This window comes from Vanessa tameamea, chromosome 31, assembly GCF_037043105.1.
Source record: "Vanessa tameamea isolate UH-Manoa-2023 chromosome 31, ilVanTame1 primary haplotype, whole genome shotgun sequence".
Lineage (NCBI taxonomy): Eukaryota > Metazoa > Arthropoda > Insecta > Lepidoptera > Nymphalidae > Vanessa > Vanessa tameamea.
Window position 1 is genome coordinate 2,551,684 of NC_087339.1, and position 27,964 is coordinate 2,579,647.

The 27,964-nt window shown below is 34.5% G+C and overlaps 2 protein-coding genes across 2 annotated transcripts; one reads left to right on the forward strand and one right to left on the reverse strand.

Annotated features, from left to right (window-relative positions):
* Positions 1–6,982: 6,982 nt before the first annotated feature.
* On the reverse strand, positions 6,983–10,171 carry LOC113391383 (protein artemis-like). Its single transcript, XM_026627333.2, has 3 exons — positions 9,850–10,171; positions 8,301–8,754; positions 6,983–7,456 (listed from the first exon to the last, which is right to left on the reverse strand). The coding sequence occupies exons 1-3, from the start codon at positions 10,112–10,114 to the stop codon at positions 7,042–7,044; spliced, it is 1,134 nt and encodes a 377-aa protein (XP_026483118.2). The 5' UTR covers positions 10,115–10,171; the 3' UTR covers positions 6,983–7,041.
* A 901-nt stretch (positions 10,172–11,072) lies between these two features.
* On the forward strand, positions 11,073–27,804 carry LOC113391366 (uncharacterized). The gene is made up of 8 exons (XM_064220090.1): positions 11,073–11,357; positions 17,077–17,309; positions 19,145–19,380; positions 20,039–20,414; positions 21,907–22,115; positions 22,938–23,411; positions 25,669–26,136; positions 27,440–27,804. Exons 1-8 carry the CDS (start codon positions 11,263–11,265, stop codon positions 27,605–27,607), a joined length of 2,259 nt encoding a protein of 752 aa, XP_064076160.1. The 5' UTR covers positions 11,073–11,262; the 3' UTR covers positions 27,608–27,804.
* Positions 27,805–27,964: the final 160 nt, after the last annotated feature.

A 27,964-nucleotide genomic window follows, 5' to 3' on the forward strand; every position in this document is an offset into this window, starting at 1 on the left:
TGTCAGTTAGAGAGGTAGTGCTTTACTCGTGAAAAAACAATTGAATATAACGAGCTGTGTTTGTCTTCAAATCAAAAGAGGACAATTAAAATATCTGTAAGTTACTGAGTTACCTATATATACAAGCAGTTGTGATCAACCGAGTACACGTAAACAAAATACTTAAGTACTATAACAAAAAAAAGGTAGGTACTTACTTTTCTCCGGCACTAGCAAACACTGATATAAATTTTCTCACACCTTTTTTTCGAAATTCCGGAAACAAATAAAGAGTTTGCCTTTGGCATCAAGTATTTATAGTGGTGATCAAGTTCATGTCTGAACAAGCATTAAGCACTGTCGGGTGGATAGCGCTTTGCAAGTCTTTACACGAATTTTATGATTATTTGCGTGATATATTTGCGTATTCGATATTACGAATTGTACGTAATATCGAATACGCAAGTTTGGACAAGTAACAGTCGCTTGCCTTATTAAAATATTATTTGCTTAGTTAGGTACTTAAAACAGTGTAGATAGGCCCTTATAAAAACTAAGCTTACATTTTTGCTCTTTACTATCAAAAGCAGATAAATTTTCGTGGACCCCTATTAACATCTTATGGACCCCCATTTTTTATTCATGCCTACGTAGACCCCCAGCAAGTCTCCCGTGGAACCCTGGGGGTCCACCTGGACCACTTTGGGAATCACTGCTCTAGACAAACCTTGTATAGATTATAATTAATTATTGAAGATCTTACTAATTGTCCATATTATTGATATTACAAAACGAAAATTGACAATAATATTTCTATTGACGGCCTCGTTGGTCTAGTATATTCAAAGATATAAGGTCGCAGATCCAGAGGTCTTAGGTTAAAACCCAAGTCAAAGGAATTCTCAGTAATAGCTCGGGGTTTGGACTATTCGATTTTGGGTGCACGCGTTCGAACCACAGCCGAGATGGCCCATTGGTTAGAACGCGATGATTTCGGGTTAAAACTCAGGCAAGCACCTTAATTTGTGTTTATAATTCATCTCGTGCTCGGCGGTGAAGGAAAACATCGTGAGGAAACCTGCATGTGTCTAATTTCAACGAAATTCTGCCACATGTGTATTCCACCAACCCGCATTAGAGCAGCGTGGAGAGGAGGCCTTATCCCAACAGTGGGGAAATTTACAGGCTGCTAATGTATAAAACTTATTATAATTTATGATATAAGTTTAAATAAAATAACGTACCTAAAATTAAAATAATGATCGTGAATTCCATGTCAAATCCAATATTAAGAAAAACTATTTGCACGTTTTAAAAACATTGCATTTGCAAGATTAAAACCATTCAAGCATTATAAAATAACTTTTAAATTAATCAGTACGAACATATCTATAAATATTCGGTTTCGTTTAATCGAAGGTTGAATCCATAGCGGAAAATGTTTTAGTGTTTGTTTATGTAGTAAATGGGCTAACTGATGTTGTTCAATGTCCATAGACATCGGCGCTGTTAGAAATGTTAACCATCCCTTACTTCGCCAATGCGCCACCAACCTTGGGAACTAAGCTGTTATGTCCCTTGTGCCTGTAGTTACACTGGCTAACTGACCCTTCAAACCGGAACACAACAATACCAAGTATTGCTTCTTAGCGGCAGAATATCTGAAGACTGGGTGGTACCAGGGTTTGCACAAAAGCCCACCATCGGAAATCGTGTAAGCTGCTCTTCAATTTCCTGAAAATTTCCAATGTTTCCGGTGGTGAACATTTAACATCAGGTGGCCTATTTGCCGGTCCGCCTACCTATTACAAAAAAAGAACGATTTTTCTAAAAGTAAGGTCAGGTCAGCCAGTGAAGGGGGCGTGCCGTTTTGTCGCTATTAATAAATCATTCTCATAATCTTAGTTCATTTTACAGTGAACCCGAATTGCAATACGATGGGGTTTATATAATGAAAGAATATTTTTTTATTTTTTTTAATGTTTACACATTAATAACATAACTGCAGACTCGCAGGTCAATGTTTTCATACTCTGCAAAAAAATAACAACTGCTGTTAATCAAAATATTCTTTATTCAAGTAGACCAATTGGAGGACTTCTGAATCGCACTGTGGATTTATTGGAAAAGCTGTAAAATAGTTTCGGTCCTTACAGTTTTTAATGTGAGATCGATATTTTTTGATTTAGGTAGGAAAAATGTAGGAAGTAGATATATTTATCGAATTATTTATAATTAATATTGGACAACAATATACAGCAACAATAATTATTACATATTCTACAATTTTGACTTTAATTTTTTTATTGGAACTAAAATTTATGTCCTTTGCGGTAAAGGCGATCAACGATTAAAAAAATATTAAATAATTTTATAAATTATTATTTGTAAAATTATTGAATTATTTTTTAATAATAAATCAAAATATCCTTTATTCTAGTAGGCTTTTACAAGCACTTTTGAATCGTCATTTAACAAACTATTTAAAGTAAAGCTACCACCTGTTCGGAATGTAGTCTCACTCATAATATATACTGATTACAATAATTTACACTTTATTTTTCGCATTGTTAAATAACCTACTCATCTCAAATTCAAGATGGCAACTAACGTACTAGTTTAACTTGGTCGCCATTTTGAATTCAAACTACCAGAGTAATAGCAGTGACATTCAAAACATACCTTCTAAAATGTCACTTTGACAGTTTGCACGTTTGAAAGCGCATTCATTTTTAAACAGGACAATGTGATTATCAATACTGCTAACTCCACACACGGGGTCCAAATAATCTGGACAGTGCGACGGACAGCCGCTTCGTAAAAACATTACGTATTGCGTACAAAACCTGGTCTCCACCATATCGTATTCTAAAAAAGGAAAAACTCAATATATTTATACTATTCATAGCTGTATTGGAATATACAGGGTTGTGGGTACTTTCTTCAGAACATTGGTCAATCTAGGTATCAATTCTACGGTTTTATAACTGTTATAATACATTCCTGATAAAAAATCAAACTCAGTTTAATCGTGATTGTGGATCTATTGTGCTTATTTATATCGGCTGTGATATCTGGCTGGATAGTAACAATTTTTTAGTAAAATTTGGTTCAAGGGTGTTCGACATTGTGCGATCTCTACTCTAGGACTCAACTCAAGCAGTTGGCTGACGGATAGGTGACAGTACTTCAATATTTGTGACAAGCTATGACATTTCTGCCCCTCGTCTCATTTTATTTATCAACTAGCTGTGACCGCGACTTCGTGCGCGTTTGAATTTAACAAAAAAGTTAATGTTGTAGTCTAGTTACTCCTTATTACATCAGCTACCTACCAGTGAAAATTGCGTCAAAATTGGTGCAGCCGTTCCAGAGATTAGCCGGAACAAACAGACAGACAAAAAATTAAAAAAATGTTATGTTGGTATATGTACCGTGTATATATACATATGCATTTAGTAAAACAAGGTTATTTTTTAATATTACAAACAGACACTCCAATTATATTATATGTATAGAAGATGCTTCGGTCATAGCTCCGTCCACAAAAGGTTGAGCGACTGCAAATTTGTGAACTAGCGTTGAGTGTCCACATTTCAAACTGAATGTCATATCAAATAAGAGCATAAGATGCTTAAATCATTGAATTATGGTGGTTAAAATAAATATATTTTTCTTATTATTTCTAATAGTTTATTACAACGAAATATACACGCGTCATATACAAGGCCGTCATGACGTTTGCTGTCACGGCGTACGAGTCGTATTAATCCTCAAAATACACTCATTTTTATAAAATTGGTCTGGGATATGGGCCACTTGAAGGTCACCACCGCCTACGGTCATCATATTAATCATACCTTACATCGCCAATATGCAATCACCCTTGGGATATAAGGTTATATCCCTTTTATCTGTAGTTATACTGACTCACCCTTTAAACCGGAACAATGCTTAATATTACTTTTTGGCGATAGAAAGTAAGATGACTAAGTCGTACCTACCCAAAGGGCTTGCAACCTACCTGCTACCCTTACACAGCATAAAACAATTTACACTTACTCAAATTCCCTCGATAGTTAGCACACATGTTGTTTAATATAATATGACATCCGCTTTGGAACCATTTGAAACGCATCGACTTCCTGTTTAACCCGCACGCTACTTTGTGGTAATCGTTGCAATGGTATGGGTCGCAGTAATCCATCCAAGCAGGGTTAAATGGTTTATTGAAACGGTTGATCCACGACTCGTTCAACATTGGCTTCCATATTTCGTCTGTTTTACGTTTGTTTGTATAAGTTTTTAGTGTTAGGAATATATCACACTAGTAAGAAATATTTAGACTTCGAAATTGTTAATCTATACTTTTTGACATAACGCCAGAAAGCTAGGTTAGGGTCTATACTCTATACCAACTATAACAGTTGAAGAAGGCAAATAAACATTTGACAGGAAATTGACGCGATATCATTGGTCGAGAGCTTGATTAATCAATGATATTCACTATGGATTTGTGTATAAATGGTGTTTAGAACGTCGACGAAACTTTAATCCAAATTTTGGAAGTAAAATTAAAGTGTTTTTAAGTAGTTGAGTGTAATAGTGTTCTATCGTAAATAAAGATATATTAATCAGCTGTTACCCGCCAGCTTCGCTGAGGTTTTTAAATTTTATTTAAAATTAGTTATTTATAATAATAATTATTATTATTATTATAAATGGAAGCCTTAATTATTAAACTTACCATGGAATCTGTCTCGAATGAAATTGGGATTATCATATTTAGATGACGGTCTGCAAACAAGTATTAAACAAAATCAAATAACGCAAAATCATAGTTTTACACGAGCTATGATTGTGTCTTAAACAGCCAAGCAAGCCTAACGTTAACTTAAACCTGGGCTGTTTCGTACTAAAATTAAATATTTTTGGAGCGAAGTTCTTTTACGCAGTTTTCAGTAGAGTGAACTGGCTGAAAAAGCGTTACGACAGGAGATCTTTCCCAAATTCTTCAAAGTCTTGTTTTATGTATAGTTTTATTTAATCCTTATTTTTTATTCATACCTGGTTTGATTGTAACGCTTAGGGCGTGCACAATCTGAAAAAAAATAAGTCTTTTTTTAAATTGAAATAAAAAAATTTTATAAGGCATATCAGATTCAATCTTTTGATTTTAACTTCTGACATTTACAAAAAAAAAAAACTTACCACCGTAATTAGAGCTTAAGAAAAATATGATTATCAATGCAACAGTCATTTCTGCAAGTAATTAATGCATTTCAGAATTTAATTGGCCGTTTGAATGAGACGTTTGGAGTTTAATTAGTATTAATCGTTTTGTAGAAAACAATTGTAATTAAACGCAATTTCAATCGATTAATTTATGACTTCCTCGTTTAGTTTTATAACCTCTAAATGTCTTATCTTAGGTAAGTCGCAAATGAAAATCACTTTATGATCGTTGATTGGCTGATATTAATAATTTATATAATTATTATGGGAAGGGAGCGTAGGGCTCTCATTGCGGTCTAACATGCGCGCAATTTGCACTGTTATATCCTGGTGATGTCATTACATGAGCTGAACATCATTTTTGGATTTGCTATCTCAGGACTGTTAGGCTAAGTTTAAACTGTAGTTATATAGGAAAACGACAGTTAAGTTTCAATCTCGGTACGGGTCGGATGTCAAAATTCTAAATCATTAAAAATTTACTAATTCTAACAATTTATTTGTATTTTAGTAAATTCGTTTTCTCATTCATTTTTTTATGGTATCTGTTGGCGATCGAACATGAGCCACCTGTTGGTAAGTGATTACCACCAAGATTTTATCCATAGACAATGGCGCTGTAAGAAATATTAACCGTTCCTTACATCGCCAATGCCCCACCAACCTTGGGAACTAAGATGTTATGTCCCATGTGGTTGTAGTTACACTGGATCACTCACCCTTCAAACTGGAACACAACAATACTGAGTACTGTTGTTTGGCGGTAGAATAACTGACGTTTGGTTGGTACCTACCCAGACCAAGTTGCCCAAAGCCCTACATTTTATAGTTTATAAGAAATAAAAAATCAGTAAGTATTTATTAAAAATTCATTTAATATTATGAATATCATAGTCCATAATAAACATATATCATATTAAATTTAATTGTAAAGTATTTATAACACATTTTAGTATATCACGCGTATAAACGCTCGTTTAAAGCCACACAGTTTCATACAACACAACCTAACCCTATATATAATAGATTGTACATTCCAATGACAGGAGTTAGTTAATAAACAACGTTGACCTTGAATTGAAGCGACGCCATTGGTCGAGATCGAAATCATCTGTGGCGTTCGATGTGGATTCGTGAATGGCGTCTTGAATATTTTCGAAGTTGTTATCGAAACTTTGGAAGTTAAATTTAAGTGCATTTAAGTAGTTAAGTGTAATAGTGTTGTATAAATATATATTAAACTGTTTGTAGTTTTACTGTTTAAATCAGCTCCTACCAAATTCAGATATGGCTTCCGTTACAGCCTAGTCTTTGTCATTGCCATATTGATGTTATACCTCACATCTCCAGGCTGACTATGCTCTCCTGACGACCAGAAACTCTTGACCTATCCGTTTAGTACAACCATATCTCATGGTATATATACTGTTCTATATTTAAAAATGTATATCGTTACAAGGGACCACATTATCATTATCTTCTTTTTAGAAACAATAGTAATATTTTTTGACATATATTGTCACCTTGGGGCTTGGACCGACTTGTGTGTTGTGACGACATTGTCATAACGCTTTCTTATGACGTCACTACACTCTACTCTCGTGTTCAATATTCGCTGCTATATATTATATCTAGTCGCCGCCTGCGGCTTCGCTCGCCTTTTAGAGGTTGTTCGTTAGATGTTAGGCATAAAAAAGTCTGTCCGTCTTTGCTCCATACCAAATGTTATCGAATTCGGTTCAATGGTATGGCAATAGACAGAGTAACGTTCGCTATATAATATTAGTATAAATAATATTTATATTATTAACACAGATAGACATTTTTTTATTTAAACATCAATTTCAACAATGTAGCGTCTACTTTCTTATCTAGCTTAACTTTTTTCTCTACAAGCCGACCATCATCGAAGAGTTCATTTCTTTTACGCGTCCGTTTATATTCGTTAGGAAAACCAATTATTTTATCCGGTGCGAAGTAATTCACAAAATACTCTATCTCTTTCTTACTACAGTGAGTAGCGAAACAGACGTCCATTCGCTTCGGCGACACGCGGACGACTGAGCATTTTTCTTCTTTGTAGTTCAGCCATTTCATAGCCGATAAATGTAAGAATAAATAATTATTATAACAGTTTTGAACGCATGAGCTGTGAGAACTGTTTTCGCTTCTATTTCTACATAAATGAACTCTAGTTGATTTTTCGTTGTTTGTCACTCCAGGGACTAGATTTGGTATTGAACTGAAAAAAAAAAAATTATACATAAATAATATCTGTTACTAACTTAGGGGATTTCCCTAAAAGATTGGTGGTCTAGCACGGCAATAATTGGTTAAAATTTTTTTTTTATAATCGTGCACATTTTTTTAGTTTCCAAATTTTGACGTTTAAAAACTCAAACATTTGTGCATTTAACTTAAAACGGTAACGATACGTTTCCGATTCTATTTCGATCCAACTTCGACCGCTTCGCATATCTCACTCGTGAAATGTTGGCAAGTAACTTAAAGTGACACGCCATTATGATACTTGTATCCTTATTTTTACTAGTCAATATCGCATATTATATTTTGAGATTTCACAATCGTGTTCTGGGGTGAGATTGGAGTTTCTTTGTATAGAATACCTACTCGGTCGTGTTGGTACAACAAGGCTAAATAAAACGATTATGTTTCGATTCGATTGCGAAAAATGCCAATTTGTAAGTAGAATTAGTCCCCAGTACCTAACGAAATTGATTCCGATGTTATTCACAGATTGTCCAAGCATTTTTTAGTTTTATTTAAAATAAAAGTTACCTTTATTTAAAACATGTACATCATTAAGATATTCGTGCTTCACCGGAAGTACTTTACAGGAAGGTTTCAGTTAGAATTTAGTAATAATAATCAATAAAGTTGTCTATTTCGAGCGACTTGATAGTTAATTGTCGGTTTAGGGAGCGATTTCATCAAGATTTGATGTGACATGTACGCGCCAAAAGTATGACATCAAATATGCTCACAGATAATAATTTTTCATTTCTTTGCTTAAAATATTCAAATAAAAAAAAAAAAAAAAAAAATCGTTTCGAAATCTAAATTACCTGTAAAAACGCCATTTGTCCGATCCAACAAATACTTTTATGTGTAATCGTTTATATATTTCATTGAAGACAAACTCGTAGCCGAATTTGGCTGAAGTGTGTAGAGCAATTGCATTAGTCTCGTCCGAGTCCAGAAACATTCTAATTTCAAAAATCATTTTTTCAACGCTCTCACTTCTCCTCGGGAAGTTTTCATAATTGGAATCCAAAAACGTTGTATCAACATACATTGTATCCAATTTTATTGGTTCATCTCCAACATGAAGATGCTTGTAACTCGGTAAGTCGTTCAGATATACCCGAAAATCCCCGGTAAATAGAATATTTTGTGTCGTCGTTGAGAATAGAAACATTGTTGATCCTGCACTGTGGCCGGCTGGTATCAAGGTGACGTTGAGGCACAAATCTGGAATGTTCTGCTCAGGTAAACCAGGCAAAGATATCAGTGTTGAGCCTAAAATTATAAAATAAATACTTTTTTATAAGAATTAAATAACAATTCAAATTATATTAGCCAGAACTTTAAATAAACTTTGTACATGTTAATGCTATAAACCAATATGGCCCAGTGTTTAGAACTCTTGCATCTAATTGTAGATTCACACCCAGTCGAGGGCCACTGATATTCCATACACATGCTTAATTTGCATTTATAATTTTTCTCATGCTCGGCAGTGAAGGAATATGTCATGAGGAAATTCTGCTACATGTGTATCAACCAACTAACATTTTAGCAAAGGCCTTAGCCCAGCAGTGGGATATTTACAGGCTGTTACTGTAACACAGTGTATTCTTGGTTATATATCTATATATATAGTTATATATATATATATAAAACAAAATTATTCTATTTTATTACTTATATACACTTAAATTTTACTTCAAAAGGCCGAAAACAAATTAGCTAACATTCAAAATGTCAATTTATTCCAAAACCATATAGAATATCACAGATCATTCAAGATCTCGGTCAATAGTATTGAAACAATTCAATGTGTGATTGACTTCTTTAGCTTGTTCTTGCAATTTGTTTGACGTTAGACTGTGTATGATGGATAGCGAGTATTATTCTGATCAATGTCTGTCAGGATTAACCATATTGAAGCTTCTAGGAAATGCACATCCTTGCTAATAATTTCTTTCTACTACAAGACAATTTTACTCTTTAATACAATATCCTTTATACTGTAGTACAAATATACCATCACTGTTTTCAAATTAGATAAATATTTAGCTCCAATATATAATAAATGTATTTTATAAAAAATTTTGATGTGCTTTCATTGCCCTTTATAGCCTAATGGATATTCCAGCCCTGTGCACTGTGATCAAAATGAGTCAAATGTACTGATGTCTACCATTTACAATTTTTTTTAATATGTTGCAAACTGGTAAATTGGCCTCCTGATAAGTGATCACCAACACTCGTAGACGAAAAAAGAAAAAAGAGGTTCTTTCTTTATATTCTAGGTAACCAGTAACCACTCATTTGTCGTTCTAAATTTAAAAATAAAAAAAGTTGAGTTCTTTTTTCGAAATTATAACTTACCCATTTTTAATCCTCTGACGTATTTCATAATTCGTTCGTCATTTTTATCATCATTTATAATAGCGGATGTTAGCTCCGTTGTGTAGATTGTAATGTTGTTCTTTGATAAAACGTCCAGTAGTTGAGCTGAATGCAAGCCCTGAATGTGATCTGAATGATAGTGGCTAAGGAAGTAGGCTCTAGCGCCTTGCTGTTCAGCATTTTCGAAATTATCAACATATACACCGGGAATTTCATCAATTTTACCATGAAAAGAACTTTTCATTATTACTTAGGAGTATGTTCAAAAATGTTCTCAATATGTAAATGTACTTATATATAAATGAATTATTTAACGCTTCGCTTTTTTAAATTAAATATACGATATATATTTTGTTTTGACTATTGAAATTTTGACAGTTGCTCATATAAATTGTCAATTCGTTCAACGCAAACGTTCGACAATAACACAAAATTCCAACACTATTTTTAATTTTAATGTAACTATAATGTTCATAATAATATGTAAATTGCTGGACGATTGACTACTGCAGCAGTGTTGCAGAACCATCGGTAGTTTGACAATTGATATTTCGAAAACTATTACTACTACAGATATCAAGAGTACTATCGACAGTTTCGCCTTATACAATACTATCGATAATACTATCGATAGCTCTCCCCGAGCAATACTATTGAGAATAGCGATACTATCAAATGAAAAAATAAATTGATAATTATGCTTGAGATAAGATAAGTACTTCCAGCTCATATGTTTGCCATATAATTATGTACAAATTAATGTACTTATTTAACCAAGTATCTTAAAATATATATATATATATAATTTAATTTTCATTTTGTTAAATTTCTTATTTAATAGCCATTGGCTTTATAATCGTTTAATTCAATTCAATTCTTAGTTTAATGGCTTTTAGTTGTGCCGACAGGGTATAATCGTTTATAATGATTAGATTGTTAAATGACATACCCATCAGACATAAACTTCAAATTATTAAAAAAAAAGTTAACTACCTTCCGAAGTTCCGAATAATCCGTTACAAATTAGAATATTAAATATGATCATGACTATCACTATATTATTGATGTTTGTGGAAAAATTAATTAGTATCAAGTTATATTAACATAAGGTATATATGATTTATTTCTTCTTTGGAATTGTCATTATAGTTAGAACCATGATAAGAATGGTAACACTTTTAAAGATGGGATTTCCTCTGTTACCTGTGTTGTGTTTTGCTTTTGAGTGTTTGTTTTAAAAATGAAGATGTTCAATGATATGATGGATTCAGTTATCAAATGATAATTATCATTAATTTTAATTGAATATTTATAAAGCTCTCGCTGCATAAGCTTAGACGTGATAGTGGCCAGTACTTTTTCATTCTTAACTCTTAACGTTTGTAAGTGGACATGGTGTTTTATCTGATAAAAGTATTATTTGAATTCTTATTTTACATTGTATTGTTTTCAAGACCAGAGCATCGAAATCATACTTCAGGTGTGAAGTAAGTTTTTCATGTTAATATTGCCTCTATGAATGCTATTAAATTTTTCTAACGTTGTTTACAAATGAATCAATGTTAGAAAATTATTATTTATAATCCAGTGTGAATATGTCGGTTATTATTTTAAACAATAATTATATTTATAAATAGATTTTTCTTAATTCTGTAGGAATTTTAATTTTTACAATAGAGTGATAATTAAAAAAAAAAACCAAATATTCTAATTTAAAACTTCCATTGGTATTTAAATTTGAGCATAAATATTTTCTGTTGATTAATTAAATGTAAAATAAATAAAATATATGTGTATACACAATTTCCTGCTCTGTTAAAAAAAAAAACCTTTAGAATTATGTCGAAAATGTTCCAACTTGTCATATTATGTTAATAATTTTTTTTGTTTTTTTAAAAAAGTTAACTATCCACATTTTGAAGTATTACAAATATTCCTATTTACTCTGCAATTAAACTTAAAGTTTGTTTTAAGATTTAAGAAGTAAGAAGAGGGACCACAATAGCCCAAAGGGTCAAGATCGAACCATTATTTTTTTAAATTGCTAGGCAGCCTTTTAACCATTGTTGATTGATCTATTTATGATATTATACTTCAAACATAGCTATTTGACTCAAATCACACAAATGTTACCTGTTATGCAATCTTATTGCCTCAAATTGTAACAAGAAGGCTTGTTTATTTTGTTCCGAGATAATCTAAATTGTAATTAAATGGGGAAATGCTGCTATTATTTCATGACTCCATTATATTCCTGATTTACTTAGACTTACATATTAAAATACTTTTAAATTTACATAGTAATATACTAGTATTTTGGACTCTGTAGATTCTTAGTATAAACAGTACCTGTGCATTCGAGCTTTACTCTGCGTTAAAAATACTTAAATTACTGTTAAAAAATGCATGCAACAAGACACCCACATAGATATAGATAACTTTACTCGGTGGTAGGGCTTTGTGCAAGCCCGTCAGGGTAGGTACCACCCACTCATCAGATATTCTACCGTCAAACAGCAGTACTTAGTATTGTTGTATTCCAGTTTGAAGGGTTAGTGAGCCAGTGTAACTGCAGGCACAAGGGACGTAATATCTTAGTTCCCAAGGTTGGTGGCGCATTGGTGATGTAAGGATTGGTTGATATTTCTTACAACGCCATTGTCTATTTGCGGTGGTGACCACTTATCATCACGTGACCCACTTGATCGTCCGCCTATAGATATCATAAAAAAAAATTAAAAGGCAAAACCTTTTTTTAAGTCAAATCAATAGAAGCTTTTCTTAGTTACAACGCACTGTAGGTTTGATGAGTCGCCCGTATCGGGTTCGCATCTGGTTGTTATTGTTATCGTGGCCCTCTCTGCTGCCGCTATGCACTTTGGAATTTGTTATGAATTCTTCGGCCTTATTTGATGGAGCGTATTGTATTTCTGAGTTATTGTGCATTAGAAATGCAGGTTTTAATCGATCGATTGAAATTGTTTTTATACTATCGGAGATCATAATTTTAAAATATTTATCTCCTCTCTCAATGACTTTATGAGGCCCAAAATATGGGGTTGTTAGGGGTTTCGTGACATGGTCGCAGCGTACAAATACATGCGTACATGATGATAAGGCTGGGTGTAGAAATATATATCCTTGTCTGTGCGGTCGCTTCGGTACGGCGGCGAGGTTACGAATATGCATACGCAGATCTTGCAATAATGTTTCATTCGGAGATGCTTGCTTTGATGGCTCAAAAAAATCTCCTGGTAATTTTAGAGTAGTGCCGTAAACCATTTCCGCGGCAGAAATGCCTGTATCGTCTCGTAAGCTTGCTCTGAGCCCTAATAAAACGGTTGGTAGCTCCTTTACCCAATTTTCGGTATTTCCACGTGACATCAGTGCTGTCTTTAGCGTTCTATGCCACCTTTCTATCATACCGTTGGCTTGTGGGTGGTAAGCTGTATGTTTGATATACCCATATATTTTGCCAATTTACAGAAAAGATTTGATTCAAATTGGCGGCCTTGTTCTGTGGTAATTTTGGAGGGACAACCGAATCCCGTAATCCATTGAGTATAAAATGCGCGACGCTTTCTGCGGTGATGTCCTTTAAACATTTTACCTCAGGCCACCCAGTCGCTCTGTCTATCATAGTCAGTATGTATCTATATCCTTGACAATACGTTATGGACCGATAATGTCCATGTGTAGATGTTCAAAACGGCTACAAGATGGAAAAGAGCTGTGTGGAGATATTGTATGGCGTTGAATTTTCGATTTCTGGCAATTAACGCAGGCTCTTGTCCACTCGTTAATGTCCGAATTCATAGATTTCCAAAAATATCTATTTGTTATCATTTTTCTAGTGGCGCGCGTGCCACTGTGACTAATTCCGTGAATCGCTTTAAAGGCTGTAATACGATAGTCATGCGGTAGGTAAGGGCGCGCGCACTCTTTTGATATTTCGCAATATATCGGTTCATTGCAATTTGGATATACGATGGCTTTAAAATTTAAACTTTTTGATTTCAGCAAATATTTTAATTCTTCGTCGTTTTGTTGAGCCTTGGATATTTCTGTATAGTCGATTGGCGAAGGCATGTCTATCTGTTCGATTCTTGATAAAGTATCCGCCACGATATTTTGCGAGCCTTGAATGTACTCTATTGATTTACAAAACTGACTTATGAAATCCAGGTGTCGTAGGCGTCTAGGTGTATCGGTGCTACTCGTAGTTTTTTTGTGTAAGGCGTACACGAGCGGCTTATGATCCGTAAATACGGTCACTTGTTGACCTTCAATCATGTAGTTAAAATGTTTTACAGCCATGTATATAGATAGTAGCTCCCGGTCGTAAGCACTATAACGTTGTTGAGCTTCGCTAAATTTGCAGGAAAAGAAGGATAGCGGTTTCCATTTTTGGCCAATTTTTTGTTGAAGAACAGCGCCTGCGCACGTGTTGGATGCGTCAGTCATAATAGCTAAAGGTGCTCCGGAAACAGGGTGCGACAGCAAAACGGCCTCTTTTAAATTATTTTTACACAATTCAAATGCCTCTTCAGCGTCTTTGCTCCATGTGATTGGGGTTCTATCGTTACGTTTTGTATTATGTAAATATGCATTCAAAATTGCATGGTATTTAGCGGCTTTAGGTAAATGACTTCTGTAAAAGTTAATCATTCCCATAAAGCGGCGCAATTGTGATACTGTTTTTGGCTTGGGATAGTCTGTAATGACCTTCACTCTATTACTCAAAGGTCGTATGCCTTCTTCAGATACGTGGTATCCCAAAAAGTCTACTTTCGCTTTTCCAAAATCGCACTTAGCTAAGTTGATTGTAACGCCGTATTGATTAAGACGTTTGAAAACGGTCTCTAAGTGCATTCGATGTTCCGATTCCGAGTTTGAAAAAATAATGCTATCATCGATGTAATTAAATACAAAATCCAGACCTTCAAAAACAACATGGTTCATAAAGCGCTGAAAAGTTTGGGCTGCGTTCCTTAAGCCAAAAGTCATTCGTGGAAATTCGAACAGGCCAAATGGTGTTATTATTGCTGTTTTTTCAATGTCGTCCGGCGCCATCGGAATAAAGTGGTATGTACGATGTAAATCAATTCGGGAGAATATCTTCTTTCCAGCCAGTGGGTATGTAAAGTCATGAATACGCGGAATCGGGTACCTATCTGGCTTGGTGATGGCATTGAGACTGCGATAATCGCCGCAGGGTCGTATTTCACCGTTCTTTTTAGCAACAACGTGAATTGGACTGGCCCAACAACTCTTCGAAGGTCGACATATGCCTATTTCTTGCATGTATTCAAACTCTTTCTTAACTCTCATATATTTGTCGGCGGAAAGAGGTCGAGCGCGGGCGAAGACAGGGGGTCCAGTAGTCTCGATGTGGTGCATAACGTTATGTTTTGGCACATTTTTGTAACACATAGGTTTTGTTATATCGGGATAAGCTGACAATAAATCGTAGTACGGGTTGGTGATCTGTATTGTTTTGATAGTGTCTTGTTTGCAATTTACCATAGACCCAATAACGTTTAGACTCGTAGCAGAATCGATTAATTTTCGACCATTTACATCCACTAAGAGTTTGTGGTGATTTAAAAAATCGGCACCAAGGATAGGCTGTTTTACGTCGGCTTGTTTTACGTCTGTAGGGTTTTTTAACGGCTGGCAAAACAGAAACGTTGGCTCCCGTGTCCACCAAAAAACGTAGACCACTGTTTAAGTCGGTCACGCAAAGGCGGTGGCATGGTAAAAGGGTGCAGACATCCGCCACTGACTGCACCTTATTTAGTTTTCCTTGTTCTGGGTATTTTGTTTATTCCATGCGCACGGCTCTGTACATTTGTTAGCTCTATGGCGAAATCGAAAATATAAATTCGAAAGTAACAGTATGTTTGTCTTTTGGTCTTTAACAGCCAAATTACTGAATCGAATTTGACGAAATTCGATTTGAAGCAAGTTTGAACTTTAACGATCATCGTCGTATTTCGGTCTATTGACATGAAACCATAACGTACATGACACCTAAATCTTTTTCATGAATCATTACGTCCATTTGTTTAAGCCGTGTGACGAATCTGTTGACAGTTTTTGAGTTTCAACTCGCGTACAAAGTACGCGGCTTACAGTAAAGTGAACTGGCAGTTGATCACGTATCCCCTCCAGGCAAACTCCAGGAAAGAGAGGGAACTCTTTCTATTGTATATGATTTTTATAGCATTATTCAAACTATTTTTTTTTAATTAACAAGGGTTTTTCAATTCTATTCTTAGTTTAACGGCTTTTAGTGCCGACAGGGCACAGATTATTACGCCAATGTCACCTACGATGGAGAAGACACGAATGTGATTGATCGGTACGGTTGACATAACAAACTCAATTAAATTTTGAAGACTAGCATAGTATCAATTTCCTTGTTAATCCTTAACCTAGAACAACACAAATATTAAGGATTAATAATAAGGCAAATTAAAAATAATTGTTAGTACTCTAAACTATATATAATAAAATATAACACTCAATTGGCCTATTCACAACTCAATTTGATTACATTAAAAAAATTGACTATACACAAACGTCAACAGTTATAGGGCGAGGGACTTTAGAAGGGAGAATGTCGTAAATGAATCGTACCAACATTACTAAGAGAGTGTACCACGCCATATTTATTTATTGGTTTAACTTAAATTAGACACGTAATGAATCTCATGGAAGGAAAGGTGAATTTTTTTCACAATAGGCTATTTGACAATGCGAAAAATAAAGTGTCAATTATTGTAATAAAAATGGTTATTTATTAACAAAAGTTAAAAATAATAATTAATTAATTCATAAATCCATAAATAATAATGCATTTTTTTAGACGTTTGTCACGTGACACAAAACGCTCCTGATTGGTCGGGCTTATGATGACGTCACTTGCATGTTAACCTCGTTTGCCTACTGTATGTAGATTATATGTGCCACAGATTACAATACAGGAAAGTGACGTCACCGACCCCATTGCAGCGCCATATTGTCAAAGTCGCGTTTTCGCGCGCTATTTGAATATTGAATTTTTAATTTGATATTTTTCAACAAACATATACTAGAATTAAAAAAAAAAAAACTTTTACTGGCTTCCTTAACCTCTACTAAATAATATAAAATGGATTTTAAAAACCAGTCAAATAGCCGATTATAAAATGTTTGTTACAGTAAGCGTGTTACGGATGAAAATGAAAAAATGGAACTACCCGAGGTGAACGTCGAATGTAAATATTTACCAACCATCAACGACGACATCGTTTACGGAGAAAGTTCGAAACTCTTCAATAAAGCCTACGAAATAGATGGTTTCGTGTTCACAGAGGAACCGTTTAGAAGAGATGATATTTTGCAAGAGTTCGAGATCCAAAATGTTAGAGAGAATGCAAAGTTCAATGACACAGGTAAGAACAGTGACCGAATTAAATTGAATTATACTTGAACAGTTTAGAAGCAGTTCCGTATCATCATCATATATATCGTGTGGCTAGCATATGGGCCACCTGATGGGAAGTAATAATAATACATAAATTAACAGCCTTTAAATTTTTCACTGTTCGGCTAAGGCCTCCTCTCCCTTTGAGGAGAAGGTTTGGACCACGCTGCTCCAATGCGGGTTGGTGGATAACAAATGTGGCAGAATCTCGTTGAAATTAGACACATGCAGGTTTCCTCACGATGTTTTACTTCACCGCCGAGCTCGAGATGAATTATAAACACAAATTAAGCTCATGAAAATTCCGTGGGTTGGAACTCTAAATCATCGGTTAAGATGCACGCGACCTAACTAACCACTGGGCCATCTCGGCTCTTATCTCGGTAAAAATAATAACCGTCACTTAAAGCGCCAGTAACCTCTGGAAGTATGTCATGTCCCTTGCGCTGGTACTTCCACTGGTTAATTGACCATTAAAGCCCTACCACAACACAACGAATTACATACACACAATACAACATATATTCAATAAATAGATACTCTTAACTTGGTGGCAGGGCTCTTTGCACGACGCTAGGGCGTGAAAATGGTCGACCCTGGCAGTCTTGGAGTCGTGTTACCGAACGTCTCGGTTTCGCAAGAATTGATAAGAGTCTATATATCGTTAAATATGTAACTCGATAGCTTACGCGACGAATGACATTGTCGTCATATTTTCAGACAAATGACACACAACCGTAATGAATAATAATACCTAAACATGCCTCTTGAATCACTCCCTCCACTCACAAACATCCGTTCGGTAGTTTTCGAGTTTATCACATTTATAAAATTAGGCACAGAGACAGACGCGGCGGTGGAACATGTTTTATAATCTGGAGACCCTTATCCTGTCCGTGCGAAGCCGGGACAATTGTTTATCAATATATTTCGAATAGAGTTTTCTTGGCTTGACTTGAGATTATTGTCGCGTAACACAGAACTAAACAAATAGTGTCAATTAAAATTTCACGTTAATGTTGTCTGTCAAAAGTATCCAGGGGGCAAATTCTATTAACTTCTAACGTTCCCGATACGATTCCGATCAAACTTCGATTATTCCTTACTAAAATTAATCTCGGCTTAAACGCGACTGAGGGCTAATTCTGCTAACATAATAAATAAATAAATATTGGACAACATCACATACATTACTCTGATCCCAATGTAAGTAGCAAAAGCACTTGCGTTATGGAGAATCAGAAGTAACGACGGTACCACAAACACCCAGATCCAAGACAGCTTAGAAAACTAATGTACTTTTTCTACATTGACTCGGCCGGGAATCGGCCCCGGGACCTCGGAGTGGCGTACCCATGAAAACCGGTGTACACACTACTCGACCACGGAGTTTGTGACCTTATATCGATTATGATACGATGCAACTTCGACTGAACTTGCAACTGGATCGTTGTGTTAGATGAATAGGAAAAGGAATCTGTAACCCCTACTTTCCGTTTGCATACGGTACAGAACTTTCCAACTTTCCGGAACGGTGGTAGTATTTAAATATCGACGATTCAAAAACGTTTCATTTAGAAGTTTACTTGAATAAATTGATTTTGATTTTGAACAGCATCGATTACGTATTATTGCGATGGTGACAATTTGTTGGTAGAATTGGCGCTCTGGTCTGTGCAGAAACAGCACTGGTCTTTAACTTGATCGATTAACATCAGATATTACGCAAAATCAACAAACAATTGACTGTACAAAGTGTAACAGATAAAAATTGTAATCTGTCATTGTTTCTTTTTTTTTCAGATGTGCGATCCAACGTCCTTCGTTTTGCCATCCAAGAGACGCCATATGGAATAATAATAAATTCAAATATACTCGTAACGGACAACAATTACCACACGATAATAAGCGACCAGGAGAAATGTATAGTCTGCGATATGCAAGCGGAATCCCCAGGAGAACATATAAAATTAGACACGCATAAAGCTAATTTAGAAAAATATAAACCGTTAAACGAATACGATGGCGTCATCAGAAAGGTATGTTTTTTAATATCTATTTTTTGGCTGTTAAGTGTCAAATAATTAAAAAAAAAAAACGACCGAGCCTAAAAATTGTCGCAAATGAAGACGTCTGATATGTAACCTTGGTAAGCAACATTAACTTACGCTATTGGTTATTTATTTAGATAAAGTACTAGTTTTTTATCGCGTTTGAGGAAGGGGTTGAGGTTTTAGTAAGTGTAATATACTCTCCGAGCCGAGATGGCTCAGAGGTTAGAACGCGTGCATCTTAACCGATGATTTCGTGTTCAAACCCAGGCGAGCACCGCTGAATTTTCACGTGATTAATTTGTGTTTATAATTCATCTCGTGCTCGGCGAAGGAAAACATCGTGAGGAAACCTGCCTGTGTCTAATTTCAACGAAATTCTGCCACATGTGTATCCGCAAACCCGTATTGGAGCTGCGGTGGAATACGCTCCAAACCTCAAAGGGAGAGGAGGCCTTCGCCCAGATTTAAGGGCTGTTAATGTTGTTGTTTTAAACTAAAAACGTCTCCGATAAACGCAGCATTTATTTTGTAGTTTTTTTTTAAATTAAGCAATCTTAGACAGGGCTTGATTAACCATGTTGGGATTATTGATATGAGCATTAATTTCTTTAATAAGTAACTATATCAAATATACAATTTCCAGATCGACGAGGAATACTATTGCTCTGTGTGTAATAGGATATTTAATAAAACACTAATTGATGAACATTACAACGGCAAAGATCACGAAGATAAAACGCTATACGCGATCAATAGAGCGTCGGATGTTTTGGATAACTTCAATTTAAATAACGATAAAAATGAAGCTACTGCTTATCATTTCGATAGAAATAACGTTGCTTGGGACGCGAGCGACGAAACTTGCAACGTTGACGACTGTTGCGTAACGAGTAACGTTACAAATAATAACGTTATTAATAACGTTAGCGGAAACAGCAGCGATAACGGTAGCGACAGTTCGTCTAGGAAGTTATCCTATGCGTCCATTGCTAAGACTCCTTCTACACCTAAATATATTGGTAAGTTTAATGCAATTGTACTAAAAAATACTGTAATGAGTATTTTATGTTTTAAATTGGTAAGATTTAGTTCTCGTTATGGTTCATGGATATTGAAACTGTGAAAAATATAAACCATGCATATTCGTCATTGCGTCATTGACCGTCAGAACTGAATTGTCATTTATTTATTTATTTAATATTTGGGCAACAAACAGATATAAAATATAATCTGATTACATAATACAATTTCAATATCACATTATCCAGCGAAGTTTCCACCGATTGATAAAACATAAAATGCACTCAAATATTTTAACACAATTAGAGAAAAATTATTGGACAATATTAAAAGTATATAATTAAGTTAATTTAAGATTGTTACAAATATTATATTTAAATTTAATCAAAGATAAATGAAGTATATCAATGTTCCCAAAATGCATGTCATGTCGTGTCAAGTCATGTCCCGTGTTTCTGTTACTCGCTTAGCCTTCAAACCGTTACAGAACATATTGCTGATTCGCGGTAGAATCGTTTAATTACGCTACTACATACAGTTAAAGAAAGTTACTAAAGGTTTTAGGTGCATAAATATTTTATTTAATATTTATCTTTTATTTTATTAGTGCATTAATATGCTCCTAAGAGTATGTTTCACTAAGTACTCACAATGATCGCGATAATTACAGCGGTGAAACCCATTCCACTTCATTTATATAATTTACGTTTTAAAAATACAGTGTAAACTCCATGTAACGTCACTCGATTTAACGACAAACTCCCTAAAGCGTCGAAATAACTCGACTTTGGTTCGTTCAGCTTGTCTTCCATACAATTATACTCTGTATAGCGTTACACCCACTATCAATAACGACACATTAAATATTATAAAGTTCGTTTCAGTTGCCAACATTAGTAGAAACTGCGTAGATGTGTACGTTCCTTTGTCGCTTTATTATCCTAATTCCTAGCCCGTAATAAACTGTCGGCACCATACGTACCGAACTTTCTAAGAAATCCGTTCTTTAGTTTAAAAATTATGATTACTTGCACACAAAACACGCATAAAGAAGCTCTGGAAGCATCAAAATTACACAACATATATTACAAAATTCAAGTTAAAAAAAATACAACTAAATTACTGGCGCAGCAAAATACGTCACACGGAAATAACAGACTAAACGCAATAGCGTTCAAATAAGAATTGTTTTAATCAATTACTAACACGAGTCCGAAATAAACGTTTTCTTTTTCTAATAAATATTTTTCTCCCTTCCATTTAACGGCAACTCTCTATAACATCCAAATACACACAGTCCCTCGAGTTTCGTTATATAGAGTTTACATTGTATAATCAAAATGTCTTTTGAGCTTTTGTCGTTTGAGGTCGACACTCGACAGTTAGATATTTGTTGATGCACCGATCCAATGCTACAAAATCTGGTTTCGAGGAGTTAAATTCAATTTTAGAAAATCTTTTCAATTCACTTAAAGAAAAATAACATTTCAGATATAATTTTGAACGGTCAAAATGTTCAAGTGAAATTTGACGCGTGGCATATGATACTGACAACAACACAAAACAAATTCACTTGTATGGTCTGCGTGGGTTTCTACCACATCAGTCAAAAGACTAAGCATTGTTCGGACCAAACGCATTTGGATAAACTCAGCGAATGTGAAACCGTCAAGAAATATCCGAAGCATATTATTAGGAAGGTAAGTTAGTACATTTATTTATAATCGATTTCTGTTTTAATATGATAATATTTTCTATGAATAATAGTATATTATCGAAAAGATAACAGATTTATATTTTATTCAAAAGCACTTCAAAAACATCATGCGATTGATGAGTCATACATGTTTATACTGCCTATTCCTTATATTTACGTATTTCATGCGATTCGCTAATAACTCGGCTATATTGTGCAATACTAAGAGTTTATGGTTAATATATATTTATTTATAATACAACACCATTACATTTAACCAATTATTTCCACTTTAATTTCACTTCCAAAATTCCGATAACAGTTTCGTCGACGTTCAAAACGCCATTTTTCGTAAAACCATAGTAAATATCATAGACTAATCAAGGTCTCGACAATGTTGTTTATGTAGCTTTTCTCCCCTTATGGTTGGAATAGGATATATGTCATTTAGGTGTGTAGATCAAGTTATAATATATTCCGAAGGCAAGCGAAGTAAAGATAATAAAAAACCATATGTTTACATATTCCTTGCGATTTGCTAACAGTTCTGCTATATTATGCACTACTGACAGTTCTAGATTAACATATTTATGTTTATAATACAATGTTATTACACTGAACAGCTTATATCCACTTTAATTTTACTTCAAAAGTTTCAATAACAACGTCATCGTCATTTAAAACGTCATTAATATCACGAATCCGTTATGAAATTTAGATTTGGAATTACATGTCAATGTGCTTTATTTATATTGACATCTAAAAAAAAAAAATTTCCCCGGATCCAAAAACTCGATCTTTGACGAAGATTTCTTTTGTTTCACAGATAAATGACAGATTTTATCATTGTGGTAACTGCAATAAATTGCAATTATCTACTGATATCGACGACCACGTAGATTTCGTTCATTTGAAGAAACAAAAGACAACACAAAATAACGTTATCCAAACAAATGAAAATAACGAAAAAAATGATGTTAAAAATAACGTTGTCTCGAGAAACGATAGAGTTATATTCAATGAGTCGAATCGAAATGAAAATCAGATGCCTTTGAATCAGAACGCGTCGATGATTTTATCCTGTTATTTTATATATGTTAATCAATTCTATTTTACATTAAGGGTATCATTGATATCGTACAACATGGTTTACAAGCGGCCGAATGATTACCATTGTTTCAAATGCAACTGCGTTTTACCTGAACTCGGTATGAGGCGCCATATTCATGAGCAAAGTCACATTGAAAAGATGGCTTTCACGCCATTCGAACCATATTTCGGTGTAAACCTGATAAGATTGGTAAGTTCATCATTTATTACTGTGATAAATGTATAAGAGACGTTTCACACGATACGTTGCGGTGTTCGACATATATTTATATTTCGAACACCGCAACGTTAAAAGGTAAGAGATTTTAAATGAACATGTTTTTTTTAAATTACTATAAGTATTTGAAACGGGATATTTACCATGTTTTTTATTTTTATTTGGTGGAGCTCGATATTTCGACGTTATCTACGAATGATCTATGAATCTACGTAGATAATGTCGAAATATCGACGTGTCGAAAGATACATGATTGCTTCGTTTTTGATTGGTGCTTAAAATTTGAATTGAGTAAATCGTTTTATTTATTTCAATGAAAATGGAGCGATACCACGACGCCTCACATATCAGGTTGTTCAAAAGACTAATTGTTACTTCTCGCCATCGCTGTCGCGTTTCCAGTGTGTGTGGTACACGTATACTATAATATTCTTCGTTGTTCCACGGTGTAAGTTTGTTGTACACTGAGAACCTATAATTTAATTTATTTGACTTCAATAAACAGTAATTCCAACGATTCACCGGTCGTCCCGGATGGCGAAATTTGTAACAGAATTATATACTGTTTATTCGTCTCACACTCTTAAGTCGTCGATGTGACCGCTAACAACGCTGCGGTTCCGCAGCGTGTCGTGTGAAACGTCTCTAACAATAACGCTCTTCAGTGCTGTGTTCTGGTTTGATAATTGAATGGACCAGTGTAAAGAAACGAGGGGCGTAAACGGCTTGTATATATTTTTTAATGTCAATATTTACAAGAATACATAACGTTGCCTGTGCGTTTCATTGAATAAGCATGAACGAGAGTTCAAATATAACTTGACATCAGCACGCCAAGTTCTAGTGTGTAGAGATGAATTGCACTTTCGTTTACGTAATACTGTCAAACGATTGGTTCCGCTAAGTAACCAATCAGAGGTGGCGTATTAAAATAGGTAGCCGAAAGTCCTGCCTACCACTAACCAGATATTCTACCGCCAAACATCAATACTTAGTTTTGTTGTACAACAATAGGTACAAGGGACATAACGTGTTCGCTCTCAAGGTCAGTGACCAGGTGATTTATCGCCGTCTGCCTGCCAAAAACGGTTAAAAAAAAAAAAAAGAAAAGTTAAATATGTAGTAATCTCTATGGAAAAACAGTGCGTAACGTCTGGCGGCTGAATTTTCGTTAAGTGTAAACGCTCTCTAATATTTTAATTTCTTATAGGTTAATCAAAACGCTCATTGCACGATATGCAATATCATGTTCAACGTACCATTGATCACTGCTCACATAAACGACCAAATGCACCGAATATTACTAAACCTAGCCCTCACGGTACCGTGCAATGTAATCACACCATCGATGCCACCGTCGATGCCACCGTCGATGCCACCAATCGATGCTGCAACGAATCAAATACCAATCGAAACAAAGTCTGTGAAACATTCGAAAATGGAATTGCAAGAAACGAAAGGATTTATCGAAAGTAACGAAAAAAAAACGAGTGATGATTTGAAAATAGAATCTTATAACGGCGAATTTGTTTATTTGAAATTCAAGAATACATACGCGAAAGTGACATTCAATGCGTATAATAGCTTGTTGTGCGTCGGCGACGGTTCATGGTATTGTTTTATCTGTACCCAGATTGTCTTTGGTTCGTTGAAAGATCATATTGAAAATCCGGAACACGTGCTTCGTTTGAAACAATTTAAATTCATCGATAAACATGTCAAACATTTACTGAGACAGGCGAGTTTCTTTTGTTATTTTGTTTTATAAATTCGAAATGAACTCGAGTATTGGTTCAAATTATTTTATACAGTTGGGTCATTAAAATTATACAGTATTGATTTTTGATTTTGACAATTTATCAAGAAAATTTCACTAGTCATAATCGCCATCCTAAATTATCAGACTATTGATGCGAATTTTTATCTGTGCTCAATTTGACACATGACAAGTGGCAGTGACAGCTAAAGTCACCTCAAGTTATAAAAAAAATATGTAACAAAATCACTTTCGTACTTGATACAGGCGAAGTAATCTGTGCCTTAGCACAAATAAAATGTTACAAATATTTGTTATATTGGCAATATCGTGAAAACTATAAATTTTTTTTTTTTTTATAAGCAACACTAAAGCAATGGCTTTGCGATTTGATTGTTAGCGATTCATATTTTAAAGGCAATATAGAAATGTTTTGCTTATTGTTTGGTTAATAGAGTATCTTTTTAATTCCAGATCAACACGACATACCACTGCTGTAATTGCAACGTAATAGTCACGAAAGACAATCTAACCGCTCACTTGACATGGCAAGCTTTACACGAAACGAAAGTCGATAAGAAACAAAGAAAAATCGATTTAAAATCGGGAATAAAGCAAATCGATATCGAATTGAAAAAGGAATCCTTTTATACGTCAAACAATGAGTCGGATATCGTTATATTGACACATATCGAAGTTAAACCTAATAAAAATATTTGTTTGAAGAAGGCAAATAAAATTATTGTATACAATGACAATGCGGTGAAAGTCAGCTGGGACGCTTGGCAGAGTATTTATAAAAAAATTGACGGCTACCGGTGTTACATGTGTCAGGCGGACGTGAAGAATTACGAAATTAACGCACACATATCCGACGGAAGGCACATATATCTGATAGAAAATACATTCGAAAGAAATTATTTGCCACATCTTCTTAGAAAGGTTGTTTTTTTTTTTAATATTTAAAATTATTAGATAAGGCTTTGTCCAATTAGGACAGTGAAAATAGCAAAAAAAAAATAATTAAAAATTGTTAAATTAACGTCAAGGGACGCGATTGAATAGATCCATAGTCTATTCAAATCGAAGAAGAATTAAAAAACAAACATTAGATTTACGTATTCCATGTGATTTGCTATTAGTGCTGTACTGTGCATTACAAACAGTTCTCGATTAATATATCTCTATTTATAACACAACACTATTACACTTAACTACTTATATCCACTTTAATTTTAGTCTCAAAGTTCGAATAACTGCGGAACGCGACTATTTACATAGCACACAAACTGTTACCTCCATTTTACCCCCTCGAGGGGTGAACTTAAAAGTGCCCTATGGTCCTTCCCGGGATTCCGGGACTTAAACTATCTCCCTACCAAATTTCATCTAAATCGGCTCAACGGTTTAAACTTGAAGAGGTAACAGACAGTTACATTGTCATCTATTTTAAAAATTTCGTGCAGGTCTACCCGATCGAAACCTATCCGCAAATATAGATCGTTAAAAAAATTATAATTTTTAGTCGACAACATATAACCGCAAAATTCGTATAATCGAGATATTTCGATGTTAAATCCATGAATTTCAATGACATGACAGTTCAACGGGCGGCCCTATTTGACGTTTACAGGTGCGTTCGGAAAGCTGCGCAATGAGTGATTATTCTCACTATCTATAAATATAGACATTTGATTATCGCAATGTTTAAAAAAAAGTAAATGATAAACTGTATTTGTTTAGTTTTATTTATTTCACCCGAGCGAAGTCGGGCTTTTATCTAGTTTATAATATCGAATAAATTATATACTAAAACCTTCGCCGCAAAGCGTTGCATCTTCTGGTATAAGATATAATCTTTGTAATGCCTCGATCTGGGTTCAAAGCCCAGGTCGTGGCGGTAGAAAATTATTGGGTTTAAATATTCTCAGTGACATCCCGCAGTCTGGAAGTTGGAACTGTGGTATACTCTCGTTTCTAAAACGCACGTGAAACCATTGATCGTGCGTCTGAACTCTTTCCGGTCGGATTACCGTTCCATCGGAATATGAGAGGGGGGAATAGACTCCGCAAAGTCACAAAATCCTTCTTGGGGCTTCAGATTTGTGCTCTATAACATTTTTTGCGTACTTGGCTGGCTTACCTTGAGATTTGCCGCCGGAACCGAAATCGGTCAGGACGACATTTTCGTGATTCCATTTTGTTTATGATTCTAAGAATAAATATGTTTTTTTCTCTATTACAGGTCGACGAGAACATCTTAAACTGTCTCACTTGCAACATGCTCGTATCAAGTAAAGAACATATTATATCGAAACATATAAATGGGAAAAAACATAAGGACATCAATATAAGTTTAAAAGTAAATTGTGCGAATATACCTGACTCCAGTGAAGTCATTTTTAAACTATAAAAAAAAATAATCGAAACGTCATTTTTCATTTGGCGGGAAATTTAAACAAATCAAAAATAAATAAAATTGTCAAGAGCATCGAATATGTGTGAAATCTGTTATGTGTAATTTATTTAAACACACGCACACACATATTAAAAGATAAAGTTCAAAGACACGATTTATATTTATTATTGCATTCCAAATATAATATACACTATAATTTTAAATATTAAACAAATTTCAAAATATTTATAAACTAAACTATTTTCTTTTTTTTTAAGTATTCATATGTGAATAGGGCAAATGTCTTAGACTTAGATGACACGGTCGTTGTATATACGCTTTTTTATAGTTATTAGGTGATATTCTTGGTCT

Excerpts from the sequence above, each read along its gene's own strand:
- LOC113391366 (XM_064220090.1), top strand. The coding sequence starts at position 11,263 with ATGGTGTTTTATCTGATAAAAGTATTATTTGAATTCTTATTTTACATT. Across the intron at positions 19,381-20,038 it reads ACGATGGCGTCATCAGAAAG|ATCGACGAGGAATACTATTG; the intron begins GTATGTTTTTTA and ends TACAATTTCCAG. Across the intron at positions 23,412-25,668 it reads GTGTAAACCTGATAAGATTG|ATCAACACGACATACCACTG; the intron begins GTAAGTTCATCA and ends TTTTAATTCCAG.
- LOC113391383 (XM_026627333.2), bottom strand. The coding sequence starts at position 10,114 with ATGAAAAGTTCTTTTCATGGTAAAATTGATGAAATTCCCGGTGTATAT. Across the intron at positions 8,755-9,849 it reads CGTCAGAGGATTAAAAATGG|GCTCAACACTGATATCTTTG; the intron begins GTAAGTTATAAT and ends TTATAATTTTAG. Across the intron at positions 7,457-8,300 it reads GACAAATGGCGTTTTTACAG|TTCAATACCAAATCTAGTCC; the intron begins GTAATTTAGATT and ends TTTTTTTTTCAG.